This window comes from Perca flavescens, chromosome 12 (genome assembly GCF_004354835.1).
Source record: "Perca flavescens isolate YP-PL-M2 chromosome 12, PFLA_1.0, whole genome shotgun sequence".
NCBI classification, from domain to species: domain Eukaryota; kingdom Metazoa; phylum Chordata; class Actinopteri; order Perciformes; family Percidae; genus Perca; species Perca flavescens.
Genome location: NC_041342.1, coordinates 28,647,098 through 28,662,423, shown reverse-complemented (window position 1 = coordinate 28,662,423; position 15,326 = coordinate 28,647,098). Strand labels below are relative to the sequence as shown.

The 15,326-nt window shown below is 42.3% G+C and overlaps 1 protein-coding gene across 1 annotated transcript; it reads right to left on the bottom strand.

Moving 5' to 3' along the window:
* Positions 1-320: 320 nt before the first annotated feature.
* Positions 321-12,871, bottom strand: mrpl37 (mitochondrial ribosomal protein L37). The gene is made up of 8 exons (XM_028593173.1): positions 12,282-12,871; positions 7,944-8,127; positions 6,592-6,707; positions 5,420-5,605; positions 5,132-5,286; positions 4,798-4,929; positions 3,214-3,288; positions 321-628 (listed from the first exon to the last, which is right to left on the bottom strand). The coding sequence occupies exons 1-8, from the start codon at positions 12,670-12,672 to the stop codon at positions 551-553; spliced, it is 1,317 nt and encodes a 438-aa protein (XP_028448974.1). The 5' UTR covers positions 12,673-12,871; the 3' UTR covers positions 321-550.
* Between the last annotated feature and the right edge of the window lie 2,455 nt (positions 12,872-15,326).

The following is a 15,326-nucleotide window of genomic DNA, read 5'->3' as shown; positions in this document are numbered from 1 at the left end:
GGTAGGGTAAACTGTTTAGAGGCAGAGTATAAAAACATAATTACACACAAAATAGTGGCTAGTGAAAAATGCCACAGTGGCTGGTGAGCAAAAAGGTTATTTATAGAAAACACATGTGATTGTCATGAAATGCAGCTGCTAGGTTAGGGTAATGGCACCTTTTTTTGGTCCAATTGAGGCACCGACTAGTGAGTTATAATAGCTTCAGCTTTGATGATGACAATTTGTGAGAACTTGTAAGACTGATAAGGATGTGAGCCCTGGTTTATTTTAAATGCACACTAGTAAGGCATGAAAACTAAAGTACAGTACAACTAAAGTACATATTCGGAACAACATTTTTATTGAGTGAGGTCTCACAGTTACAAGAACAAACAGAGGCATGGAGTCAGTGTGTTGAAATGGGTTTTGTGGTTTCAGTCCATCCAAATTATCCAGACAATACGGTGTGATGAATGTCTGGACTAAAGGAAAGGAGGATTTTGTGGTAAGAGACCAGACACAGACACTCACAGACACACACAGACACACACAGACACACCCTACAGTCCTACACAGCCCCGTGTAGGTACAGAGCCAAGAACTTGCTGAATGTTTCAGGCTTGTATCCTGCCAGACCAGCTGGTACCTGCAGGGAGACACACAGCAACCAATCAGCATGACTCAACTTTACTCTTGCAGAAAAAAAAAAGAAAGAAAACAATAACCTTACAGTTTTAGTCTCATTTTATCCTGATATCCTCTTTCCTGCTCACTGATTAGGTTCCTATTATTTCTCTGTTCAACAAACTTATAGTTTGAATTAATGAGGTCTGTCTGCATTTTCTCTAGCTTAGTGTTTAGTAGCATTTTACTTTGGTCGCTGTGACACAGACCTTTTGTTTAAGAGCCGGAGCCAACTCCAGCGGAGCTCACTCCTTGTTTAAACAGAGGACTGTTTTTCCAATAGTTTGAGCAGACGTATTGGTTCTATGGCATAGATAAACAAAACTGAGTAGATTTGCATGGAGTCTATGCAAATCTACTCAAATAGTTTTGTTAGTGAATGCCTTCTCAGCTTTGATATTCTGTCTGCTTCCTGTAACTTTGTAATAATAATAATAAAACTCTGACCAGAAAACTCATTCTGGTCAGAGAGAATCCTACAGCTTCTCGTGAGATTCTTTCTCTACTGCACAGTGAATAAAACTCATCTGAACTAGCCACTGAATTGGACTTGAGAACTTTTTCCTTCCACAATCTGCTGCTCTTTCCTTTAATTCTCGCTGTAGTCCTGTCACAGTTATCAGTGTTGGCACGTTCACTGCATCTATGGAGATGAGAGGTTTGGCCCTGCCAAGCTTCCTCTCATCACTTCCTGTTCTCCTAAGATGTTGACAGATTACATTACCCACTAAATGACTAATACTATTTTATGTCTTGTCTCCTTGTGTCATAAATGCAGACACTTACACTCACCCACACTGATTTAAAGGTTCTATGACATGCTGCTTTTATGCTTTTAGTGGTACCCTAATACTGTATCTGAAGTCTCTTTTATATAGACCTTAGTGGTCCCCTAATACTGTATCTGAAGTCTCTTTTATATAGACCTTAGTGGTCCCCTAATACTGTATCTGAAGTCTCTTTTATATAGGCCTTAGTGGCCCCCTAATACTGTATCTGAAGTCTCTTTTATATGGACCTTAGTGGTCCCCTAATACTGTATCTGAAGTCTCTGTTATATAGACCTTAGTGGTCCCCTAATACTGTATCTGAAGTCTCTTTTATAGACCTTAGTGGTCCCCTAATACTGTATCTGAAGTCTCTTTTATATAGACCTTAGTGGTCCCCTAATACTGTATCTGAAGTCTCTTTTATATAGACCTTAGTGGTCCCCTAATACTGTATCTGAAGTCTCTTTTATATAGACCTTAGTGGTCCCCTAATACTGTATCTGAAGTCTCTTTTATATAGACCTTAGTGGTCCCCTAATACTGTATCTGAAGTCTCTTTTATATAGACCTTAGTGGTCCCCTAATACTGTATCTGAAGTCTCTTTTATATAGACCTTAGTGGTCCCCTAATACTGTATCTGGTTGCCCGTGCAACGTGTCGAGTTGCCCGTGTAACATATGCCTCTTGCATGTTACATTAAAAACACAGTTTTAGTTCTAATTCATTTTGTTAGTAACTTTACTTTTATTTGGTAGTTGTACATTTTCATACTGTTATTTCATATTTAACAAGCTACTAGGTTACAGTATCCAAGGTTACAGTCCAGCTATAAAACTTCCATCCCTGGGGGAACAAGTCCGACCGGGTTTGTATGCCTCGGGCGATTGTGTACTGTAATATAAATAAAACTATTTGATCCTGTACCGTTGATCAGTTGTCAGTTAGTAGTTGTTTCATAGTTATTTTTAATAGTTGTTGAGCTTGGCCACAGAAATCCTTATTGTAAGTTTCCTTTGATTATTACTTTATTTCATATGGAGTAGTTTTACTGAGACCGGGCTTTTATCCCTCAGATCACGAAGGCTTGTTAGCCATAAGCGATCAACGACATCGGAGTTGTCTGTAGTTCTTCTGTTGGGGTCCAACTGTCAGCCGTTAGTCTCCAACCATCACACAACACAACGCAGAGACTACCATCAGCGGCAATCAGAGGGTTAACGGCGACATTATTAACTGGACACAAATGAAGAGAAGTGAACGCCCGTTACACCTGCTCCTCATGGTTTGAATTACCGGACTGTTCTAGCTTTTCTATTATTTGCCTTAACCCACTTAGTTATTATATACACATTAATGAGCGCTCCAGGCTACTTTATGCAAATCAAGGGCGGGCAGCACGACTTGCTGCCTTTCAAAAACTCACGAACATTTTTTAAACTGACCTTTGTCGATCTGAAACAAAGACATTCAGAAACTACATAGCCTATTTGTCGCAAATAAATGTTTCAGAAACACATCGCGGTGAACTATTTTCGTAAAATAAGAGAACGTTTTCCAAACGAGCCGCCACTATGGTCGGTTTTGAATTCCCGGGAGCAGACAGCGATCGTCCAATCAGGTGTAGCCTGTTTTCTTTGCTTGTCAGTGGTCAGTGAAGCAAGCCCACTGGCGGGCGATCCCCCGCCTTCAAAAAAAAAAACGCCACAGTGGACACAAACCATAAGCTTGTTAGTGAGTGGGCGGTTCCCAACAGACAAAAGTTGATTGTGATCATACCTTCACTTGCTTCTTCTTGATGAGAGGTCGGACTTTTGCAAAGTCGTAGAGCTCAACATCTTCATCCAGCCACACCTGCACGTAGCAGACAACATTTCAAAATCCAGCAGAAAATGAATTAAGAAGCAGCAAAGTTATTCTTCATCTTTTTTTTCTTTGATATTTAATTCTGATTGATTTGGAAAACAGCAGCACATATTTCTGTTTAATTATTACTTGATCAAAAATATCGATGAACACTCTTTCTGAGGACAAGTTTCTTTGCATATGTATTTACAGCATATTATTCAGTCCTGAATAAAAGCATTAACCAGTAGTGTGGTGCAAAAATACAGTCCCAATATCCTCATAAAGTCCTGATCTCTTTGAAACCTGACTTCCATACTATTTAAATACGAGAGGGAGCCATTGATGTTGAAGATATTACTCCACTGAAAAACTCTTGATTGAATCACGAACACCCTTAAAGGAGACTTAAGGTGGCTCTAAAAAGGTTGTAGCTTGTTCTTATGAGGGCAGCACCTGTAGTCATCTTCAATTCACAGCAGTGGCAATCACTTCCAATGGAGTCCCAACCAAAGAAACCAAACTTCCATAGAAACTTCTCAAACAGCTCCACTGTTTATGTCTATGTTCCAAACGTGATTTTGTCATAGACTGTTAATATTAACGGACAGAGCATGTGTGACGTCACCCATTGGTTTGTGGAGATCTGCTAGGAGTCGTCCAGTTTGCCGTTACGAGCGCAGCCGTCCTGGTTGCGGATGTGACGATTTTAGACGAGAGGGAGGAGCCACGTTACGTTAAACACTTTCACTGGCAATCACATCGTAGCCACGCCCTAAAACACCCCCTTCTTTATCGCCGATTTTAAAATCAACGAGACCATAATTCATAAAATGAACATCATTCTGTGTTGCAGAAGACTTAAAACTAGCGATTGAGACCATAAACTCATTATGAAGATGTTTACCGAGGTAATAGATCAAGTGAGAAGTTGGTCACTTTCCCATAGATTTCTACATAAAATGAACTCCTTTTGCAACCGCACGTGTCTCCCTCTGCTGGAATTCAGATAGAACGGAGGTTTAAGGCACTTCCGCATTTGCAGCACTTCGCCAAACCGGATGCTTTGTCCATTCATATTAACAGTCTATGGATTTTGTCTACGGCCGCCGTATTTCACAGAGGACCAAGCTACGAACTTCTCAGAGCTAGCTTTCAAGAACCCATGACATCTTATAATTGCTAAATAAAAAATAAAAAAAGTATTTGTTTAGTTTGTTGATGTGCTAAAGCACATTTTCAGTTTTGCTCACACATACTGCTTATAGTTGTTCATCTTATTATATCTCACGTTTGTAGCTGCCTTTTCAGCTGTGGCATTAAACCAAACCTGAGTTTCGTGGTATTTACTGCTGGCTGTTCTGTACTGTCTTGTATTGTTTGTCTACTCTACCTATGCAGAAGCAAATGTCCTCGCAAAGATGTCCCTTCAAAGCCACTACGGTTGGCGACTTGGACTTTCTCACATAGCAACCCATACAGCTGTTGATTTAAAAAAAAAAAAAAATAATGAAGCACCTGGTTCTTGATGCCGTCGTCTCCTGAGAGATCTGTGGTGTTGAGCTGGAAAACCATAAACTGGAAAATTCTGCCGTTGGTCCCTACTGCCTGAACTGTTATAGGACGATCTAGTACACGCTTAGGCTGGGGCTGACACACACACACACACACACACACACACACACACACACACACACACACACACACACACACACACACACACACACACACACACACACACACACACACACACACACAGACACAGACACAGACAGGAGAATGTGGATCAGCAACTGGTAGTACAGTATGTTCACAGATTTGTTGTGTATAAAGACACGCTGTAAATCCTCACCCCATACAGGTTGTGTGCACGGACCAGAGCGTTTCCAAAGGTGAACATGAACATCTTGGCTCTGAACTGTTCTGGCCGGAGCTTACAGCGAGGATCCGCTCCCTCCAGAAAGTAAAGTGTGTGGGCATGGGGATAAGGGTAGTCACCCCTGAAACCTGATTGGATAACATGGAGATGTGATTTAATTAGGCCTGAGCACTGGACAAACTGGACACTCCTTGTATACTGGCACTACTATTGGACCAGGATTTCGGTGACAGGGAGGAGGACTGGGGGGGGTCTTCTCACCTGAGCAGTTCGCCTCTTTGTACAGGTTTACTTTCTGCAGGTCGATGGTGGGGGAGACGGGATAGAAGGTTTCCAGGACGTGATCTGCTGTGTCGTTCACTTCCTGTTTCCCAGAAACCTCTGGGAGAGGATCCATGCAGTTTTGCAGTAAACCATTCTGACCTCGAATCTGGAAAAGGTCCTCACCTGGTATCCAAACATAGAATGAAAACGGGAGTCCATTAGAATGCATTCAGTATGTTCAGATCCATTATTATTATTTCAGGCAGCTCGAACCAATTTTCACGACTTATTTATTGTCTCCAGGAGTGGCAATGTCTGCCGTTAATCAGTCGGTCGGTCCACCACTTTGTTCCAGACGGAAATATCCTAACACCTGAATGGATGGACAGCCATAAAAGTTTGTAAAGACATCGATGGTCCCCACAGATGAGGTGATCCTCTGACTTTTCCTCTAGCGCAACCAGCCAATGTTTTCACTTTTCCTGTAATAAATCTTCCATCTCATGTGAAATGTTTTAAATATTGCATTGTTTATATATACCATTTAGCAGTCTTCTTCTTTGTTGCCTTGGTTGGCACATTGCTGCGTATTGCTGTCAACTGTTGATCAGTGGAATAGCATGTAATCATCAGCAGGAATGTGCACTGGGCCACCTGCATGCCCACTAGCATGCTAAACGGGGAGTCACTAGTAAAAACATTACTCTACAGTAGAGCCCGACCAATAAAGGATTTTTAAGGCCGATATCGATACAAATATTTGGTGATTTAAAAATCTGATATTCCGATATATCGGCCAATATACACTTTTATTTTTTAATTCCCTCTGGTGGACAAACTATGCAACGCCAACACTCATAATATGGTTGAAGGATGTTTTGTCCGTTTTTATTCTATTTTTTTAAATATTCACTTATCAGAATCATTTATTTGTCATTATAAACGATTCTGATAAATGAATATTTATAAAACAAACAAACAAACAAACAAACAAACAAACATGTACTGCCCATTATAAATGCTGATACCGATCGTTTGGAAAATACCTAATATCAGCCGATAATATCGGCCCGCCGATATATCAGTCTGGCTCTACTCTAGAGCACTAGTAGTGGTCAAACACTAAACGGGGTATGTGTTACACAATGTAATCCAAGAGAGTGTATTACCTCTTTTCCATGTGGCTGCCAATGAGTATTTCTCAGCAAAGATCCTCCTTCCAATCGCTGGGTGGCTGGACTGTAGAGTTGCACACAGATGGAGCAGGTTCAAGAGCAAAGTGTTGCTGGGAAAGGAGCACATACACACAAACAGCGGGAGTGAGGAGAGTTATTTATTTCCCAAACAAGCACTGTAAAAGTACAGTGTTTAGTGTTTTAGGGGGTATGACACATTTAGACCTTGGAATCTAACACAGAAGTCACTTCATCATCAGCAGAGATGAATCACAATGGCTCATTTACAAAAGGTTAGTAAATACAAAAAGATATATGACTAACTAACAAATGCTCTCTAAACATGATTAGTAGCAAAATGGCTTTGTGCTGGCGTGAGCCATAGTTTTCCTATGGAGAAAGCAAAGATACCAAACCTTGTTGCAAAGCTACTTTGGGTGTTGAATTCCCGCACACAAAGTTCAATCTCTTTCAAACCCTAAGGGCCGCTTTACAGTCGCCGTAGCCGAGCTCACTCGCACACGCCAGTCTCACATCAAAATGACGTAGATCTCGCTGGTGCGCCAGGATTTTTAACACGCGACTAGACTATTTTTTTCAGCGATGCGCGACAAAGCGGAAACAGAAAGCACGAACGAGCTTGAGAGCAGTGTATTTTATCTTTCCAGGAGAAAGACCGAGTATGTGTGGAGGTGACCCTTTTATTTAAAGTTGTATACTCCCGCTGAGTGGCTTTTAACCAACTTTTAATAACAGTGTCCCTTTTAAGGCATTTTAAATAACCTAACCTGTTTTTTTAAAAGGATGTTTTAAGTGTTTTCCAACATCAGTGGTCCCCCTGTGCCCGTGTCCTTCGTAGCCCCTATCCCAAGTGCTGTATTTTAACCCCGACCTAACCCCACCTGCCCAATGACTTAACATAAAATGGACCAGTTATGGACAAAAAAAAAAAAAAAACTGTTTCATGCATCCAACCTTTTTTTTTTTTGATAACTGGGTTCTAACCTCACGTCTTTTCCTCTGAAAAAGGATTATTTACAGCGGCCTCATTTTGTGTTTAACTGAAATACATTATTCCTAAACAGTCTTGACTAGGCTAATTACTTTGTTTTTCAAATTCCAGTTGCTCTATTGATACATGGTGCTTGTTTGTGTCATAACCCTATGCTACACGTTGCCTCTGTTACTGTGGTGGGGCACACAGCTCATTCTGCTGATCATGTCCCACTGGAGGGTTTTAGGCAATGCTCCTTTACATTCCCTTGCAAAAAATATAGTGCATCTTTTTAATATTTTAAATGTGTAAGTAGGTCAAGAAAGAAAGAAACAATGTTGTGACACACTACCTGTATTTCTCTTTGCCCGGTCTTTCCTCTGTCGTGTCCCAGAAGCGAGCATGTTTGATGGCGTTCTGCACACGTTCATCCTGATCTGGTATCTGATTGGCAGGACTCTCTGCCAATGAGAGGAGCTGAGGCGGCAGACCACAGATCAATTTGGTTTTGGTCAACCACAGAGCCTGACGCACACCTGAGACAGAGAGAGAAGAGGATTTGAAGTGTCATAAGGTTATGAAAAATTATACCTTTGAAGGAGTAGCGGTAAAAAGAAGACTTAAAAATAACAGGGGGCTCAAAACATGTATCCAATCAAAAACTGTGTCTACTTAAAACTACTTAATAAAAATAATCCTTCAAGGTTGAAAGCATTTAATTTGAAGTCGCTTTGGATAAAAGAGTCAGCTAAATGACATGTAATGTAATGTACTGGAAATTAGAAGGTTGGTGTCTCCCCTTTAGTCTACATAACATGTCATAGCATGTTACCACTTTATGTACAACTGTACATTTATCATACAGACTGAAACTCAATTTCTAATAAATCAGAAAACAAATACACCAAAAATATGAACTAAATACAAAATATAATGTAGGCTATAGCCTATGGCGTAATTTAAACAAGTCTCCCGAAAAGAAACTGGTATATCTCATATAATATACAGTCTATGGTATATCTCTCCTCTGCCTGCTGCGGTGTGTGTGTGTATGTGTGTGTGCTTGTTGAGTTTAACTCCAAAAAGACAGTTAACACAGGTTCCCGTTAATCTTAAGATGCACATGTGTTGTGATCTTTAAAAAAAACGATCCGTCAACGGCAAAATAAAAGCCTCTTATTTACGGAACCGGTCTAAAAGACCTCCGGGGTCCTACAGCGGGGTCTCCGAGTGAGACTGTCCGAGCGCCGAGCTAGTGGCCCAAGCAGGCGCAAGCTGGCGGCCGCGTCAATTTATGGAGCTCCGAAAACTCCGAAAACTTTGGAGCAAATTGTCAATTCGGCAAAGATTTTCGCAAGACTGCCTATATTCGAAATATAAACCGTTCATTTCTCGCCTAAAATGTTCTCAGAAGTGAATTTAGTGATGAATAAGATGGCGAAAATTGTTAAAATTGTCCCGTTTTTGTACTGTCTATGTACTGGAAATCCAAACAATGAATCCAACCATCATTGAATGCCGAAATGAATGTTGGGATACAGGTGCTGCGAAGTTCATACAAGTTACCAACCGATGTATCCTCGGTAAATGGGCGTGTCAAGAATACATCCGGGAATTTTAACTGTTCTTTGCGAAATGCGAACTTGTGTATTGGGACAGTACTTTGGCAACACGAGATGACGTTTCACAGGGACACAGGAACACAAGTCAATAGAAGAACACAGATTGGGAAACGCCCACTGACTGACCCCTGCAGCTTCACTACCCATGGACAAGTGTGTGCATCACTGCGTCAGCGGCAGCTGCCGCTTACGCTACTTTACTACACACGGAGAGCCTCACTTCCCGTAACAACCCCCGTCGGACTAACGTTACTTCACAGACGCACGCTGCCCACATGGCTACCTGTCTTAAACAAGGGGAAGGCTCGGCCGGTAACGATGGTGTAAAAGGAGATACGGTGAAAGTTTACTTTTTTTAATCAAGCAGCAAAGAAGTTGTAGCGTCAACATTGCAACGTCCTGCGATGGGACTATCGCGCATGCGCACATCGCGATGTAGACGATGTCTGAGGTTGTCTCCGTAAGATGCATGCCAGGTATGTGTTCAAAGCCAATATGTCACGGAAGGTTTAGAATGTGTGATGTCACACATTCCTTAATGACCTTCTATAGAAGGTATAGAATGTGTGATGTCACAAGCGTGTGACATCACACATCTTGCCATGACGTTCTACGGCTTTGATCACAGAACACACATCTTACTGAGAGACCCAACCTGTTCAGTTACTTGAAACCTGCCCTCCATTAAGAGACACATCTTTGTTGGAACAGAGCTCAAAACTTAAAACACGTTTGTACTAAACTGCAATACAGCAATTATACTACAAAATACTCCAGTAGCGCAAGAAATCTCTTTAAAATATCTTCAAAAGTATTTTTTTGCGACTATCATGGCGACAATGGTGCCCGAAACACCCAGCGCACAGCTCGAGGACCCCAGAAAAGCCCTTCTGGAGGTCCAAAAACTAAACGAAGAGCTGACCGCAGTGAATGCTGGCCTGGTGGAGGAGAAAGGCAAAATCTTGAAGGCCCTACAGTCAGAAAGAACAATGAGGAAAAACCTGCAGAAGGACAGGAAACTCATGGAGAGAGAGAAGGATGAAGAGATCTGCCTTCTTAAGGAGAGTTTGACCAAAGAAAAAAATTTCACGGAGTCAGTCAAAGGCCACTGGACTTCACAGTTCAACCGGTTCAGTCGAACCATTAAAGAGGAGAACGCGAGGATGAAACAGGCCTGGCTGGTGGAGATGAAGGGTCTCAAACTGAAAAACAAGGATTTGGAGCAGGTAGTCGTCGAGCTCAGGACGGCGCAAGAGGCCTTTGACGGCGAGTTGAGCCGGGTCGTTCTGGAAAAGGACGACCTGATCGACAAGGTACTCGCGGAAAAGAAGGCGCTTGAAACGCAGACGCTGGAGTGTGTGGCCAAGCTGGAAAAGATTGAAAGAGAGACCTTCCAGAGAGAGGCAGAGTGGAAAACACAACTGGCGGCTCTGGAAGATCGGGTGAGGCGCGAGGCGGCTGCCAAGGAGGTGATCTCCGAGAGAGCGCAGGAGCTGGAAAGAGAGGGCAGAGAGATGGAAAGAGAGGGCAGAGAGATGGAGGACAGGTGGCACATCGAGGTGGCTCGAAAGGAGGAGGAAATAGAGAGTCTCACGCGGCACAACGCAGACCTCCAGGTTCTACAGCTCCGCCTCCAGGAGCTGGCCCTGAAGACGGACAAGGAGAAGGCGAAGCTGAGGAGACAGGAAAAGAAGGCGGAGAAGGAGGAATTGAAAAGACAGAAGAAGGAAAAGGAGGAGATGGAGAAAAGAGACAAGAAACAGAGGAAGGAGGAAGCAAAGAGAGAGAAGAAAGAGAAAGAGGAAAATGAGAAGAGAGATAAGGAGGAATTGAAAAGACTCAAAAAAGAAAAGGAGGCGGAAAAAAAGAACGAGAGAAGGGAGAGGAGAGAAGTAACATCCTTTCTTTCCTCCCCCCACTCCTTATTTTCACTCCTATTCCCCCAGCCCCTTTCCCCACCTACTACCCTCTAGGGTCAGGGCTGAAGTCTGGTGTGAACTGGGCATCCTCTTCTCCCATCTATCTCCCATCCCTCCTCTCTCCCTCCTCTCTCCGGAGGAGGAGACATGGCAGCTCAGTGATTGGGACTGCAGCCTCACAATCACCATACTCCGGGTGATCCGGTTTCCTGCCATACTTCACAGCCTTGCAGGTTCAACTAAATAAGTGTAGGTTTACTCCGGGTGCTCCGGTTCTCCTAACACTAAAAATGATTGGAATAAAACAAAATAAATTGAAAAGAATTCCCTTATCTGTTTATCTGTCTTTTTAAAAATAGGATGTTTTTAAAAAGGTCACATGACATGGTGCTCTTTGGATGCTTTTATATAGGGGTGTGGCCTTGACCAACTGCCACTTTTCTCGTTTGAAAGCCATGATGTCTCTCTCTCTCTCTCTCTCATGGGTGGGCCAAATTCTCTGGGCAGCCAAAGCAGAGAAAGGGGAGGTAACCTTGCTCCTTATGACCTCATAAGGAGAAGATTCCAGATCGGCCCATCTGAACTTTCATTTTCTCAAAGGCAGAGCAGGATACCCAGGGCTCGGTTTACACCTATCACCATTGGGGGACCATAGGCAGGCTGGGGGAACGCATATTAATGTTTAAAAAACTCAAATATATAAATGTTCATGCCATGGGACCTTTAAGACAGACAAGGGACAGGACAGTCAACAAAAGACAGGGCATAAGTAGACTTGTAACACTGTCTGTTATGAGTTAGGTTCACAGTGAGGTGGAGGTAGAATATATAGAATTATAGAATTTAGCAGCAGAGGAAAAAGTGCAGGAGTGCATTTCAGTTCAGTGTGAAAAATGTGCATCATGTTTAGTTGTTCAACAGTCTGACTGCTTGAGGGAAGAAGCTCTTCCCCATTCTGGAGGATGCACGAAATAAAGTGATCGGTGCCCAAAATGTTATGGGGTACAATTAACCCCCCACCCACCAATGTTGAAACTAAATATACCCCCTATGCAATTGCATTCGCCTAATGCGAACTGCTGGAAAAGAAAGAAAAAATAACAACGAAGTGCTTGTAAGTTTAACGTTAATAAAGCTGTGCCATGATACCTTCCAGTGCGCTGGTCCTCTGGTTGTACACATAGCACGGTTTGTCTTTGCACAGCGGCATCTCGTGAGCCGGAGGAGCCCTGTAATACCTCGGGTCCTTGTAGTCCCTCTCCCACTGTGGGTGAACGGGCTTAGACAGCCCCGGCACATAGTGCATCCTCTCCCCGTAGGTGACCATCTCCAGCCCGGGGATCTCCACTCTCTCCCTGGGTTTGCGCTCAGCGGGAACCTTGGCTGCCAGACAGCGGCTGACACCGAAGTGCCTCCGGGCCTGAAGGTGGCTGGCCCCGGCTCCTCCATGTGTGGACAACCGTCTCAAATCCTTCAAGAAAACGGTTTGAGAAAACAACGGAGCCGCCGTTTTTAAACACTGGGCCGTTTCTGGGAGCATATTACTGTATCAATGTAGCCTACGTCTTATAGAGTTTTCGATATTTAAGCTGCTACTGTGACCTAAGTCATTGCCTGTCAGTAAATGCTGCTGTAGGGCGCCGCCACATTGGATCTTCTTCTTCTTGTTCTTCCTCGTCTTTTTGAGTTACAACGGCGGTTGGCAAACAGCATGAGATGCATTACCGCCCCCCTCTGCTTCGGAGTGGGACTAATTGATTAAATCAGGGGTCTTCAACGTTTTTTAAGCCAAGGACCCCTTAACTGAGAGACAGAGACGGAGCAGGGACCCCCTACTACGTAGGCGACTGTATAAAAATAAGTTGCATATTAAACTGGGCCTACAATAGCGTGTAGGGCAGCCTAAATCCTTATACATAGGCCTACCTTTTTAGTGCATAGAATACTAAGCTATTAAAATAATCGCTGGTATGATTTTATAAATCAAGTTTTAATGTTAAACATAGGCTACATGTGGCACAGTGGATCCTTAGTATGAACTGTATCTGTGGATGTAGCTATATCATCAATGTTTTTTTTCACAAATAGGCTGGTTTATATTTGCTAATAATTTGCTTGACAATTTCATTTTTGAAAATAACTTTCATAGTTGCAAAGAAACTCCCTTCATTCATGTTGCCTGATGATGGTCTAGTACCGAAGTTGCCTACTATTACATTTATTTTTTGCAAGTCAGACAGTGTGCGGGAGTTTCTTTGCAACTTTTGACTTACGTATCCCCCTTTTAACGCACCTGTCACACGTTATAGATGTGCAAAGTATTTTTCTGTAATGACAAACTTTCAAAATATTAACAATAATTTGGTGGGCCCCCCTGCAGTAACTCTGAGGACGCCCTAGGGGCCCCAAACCCCCTGTTGAACCCCCCTTTCTTTGTGTGTCTCACTCTCTCACTCCACAGTAAGTGCAATTGCTCTTGGGGGAATTGTTGGGTCTCTGTAAATTGTGGTCAAGACTTACTCTTTGTGTAAAGTGTCCTGAGAACTTGTGTTATGATTAAAACTATGAATATAATTGTAATTGAAAAATGTACGCAACAACTAAACATGTAAAAACAATTCAATTTCAATTGTATTTTCAGTTTTATTGGTCAACGTTCACGTGACACCACCACAAAGTTACAGTTTATTTATACCAAAAAGAACACAACATAAGGAGTTAAATAAAAATCATTTACATGCAAGATTTATTTGATGTAACACAAATCAAGCAATACAATGAACGTCTAAAAATGTCTCCAAAGAAGCAAGAAAATCAACATAATTTGTAGCATTCAGAACAGATGAATCCTGGAACGGCTTCACTGATATTAAAACGCTTGAATGCAGAAAAGTGAATGGTAGAAACAAAGCATTGTTGTGGAGAGAGCGATCTGGATCCTTCTCTTCTCTTCTCATCCTCTCTTGCATTTTACAGCCAGATAGGCCAAGCTGAGGAGGAGGACGGCAGTTTTTCCCAGCAGAATCCAATACCATAGCTGACCCTGCAGACCTACATGGACACAGACGGATGCAGATTGGGTTTATGGTTACATAAAATCTCTCGGAAGCAAAGCTGCAGGAACATACAGAGAGATGAGAAGGGGCAGAGTTTTAGGGAAAGAAAAGAAAGACATGGTAAAAATGAGCTTGACATACATGAAATGAATGTATATTTTAAAAAGACTATACATTATTACTGTAAAGAGAAAAGCCACACCAGGTAGGAATAATGAATCCAGTCTGATTATTAATCCCTCCTGAGTCCTGAGTCCCATCCAGTAGCGCTACGTGTCACTCAACATGAATTCATATGTCAGCTGTGGATGGTGACCCAAAACTATGCCATTGAAGACTTGGCACAGGCCTACATTTTGAATTGATGTCTGCATATATACAGTATAACAGACACTAATGATTTTAAGGACAAAGGACAAATATTACTACACATTTCCTGCCTTTGTTTAAAGGTGCACTGAGAAGACAGTGTGAGGGATATGGAGCAGTGGTTTGACCACAATATCAGACAACACAGCAGGAAGGAACTTCAATTTGTGCGATTTCCACCATTTTCTTGCAGACAATGTTCTCTGTGTATCGAACTGTTGCACTCTCAAAATCAATCCACCTGCCCTTCAGACTGCATTCATGGTTTCTAAAAGCCATATTTCAGACAGTTGGTCTGGATATTTTGGTCATTATTAACTGTCTCCTTTCATTCCACTGTCGCCACCTCTGAAGTCATAAGTCATTTTAGACCCATCTGTAACCTGCCATTTCTATCTAAGGTTTTAGAAAAATGTCTCCACACAATTGATTTATTTTATGAAAAATGTATTGTAAAATCTCAATCGGGAATCGTTGTCTACACAGATCTATTCTACTTGCCGCCGATGCAGGCATTTTAATTTTACTTCATCTAAACTCAGCCTCTGACACCAATTCTGGACATTTTTCTGGTCCAAGCAGGCATGAGACTGCCTAAGGATACCTATACGTTTTGGAATTGATGGTTTTCCTCCATTTTCCTGCTCGTTTCTAAAGCCTTGTATGCTCAGGCTCCTGCTTATATGTGTAATCTGCTAACTCCCTATGAGCGTGAACATTGCTTGAGATCCGAGGCCCTACTCATGGTTTCAAAATCTCAACTTGTCAC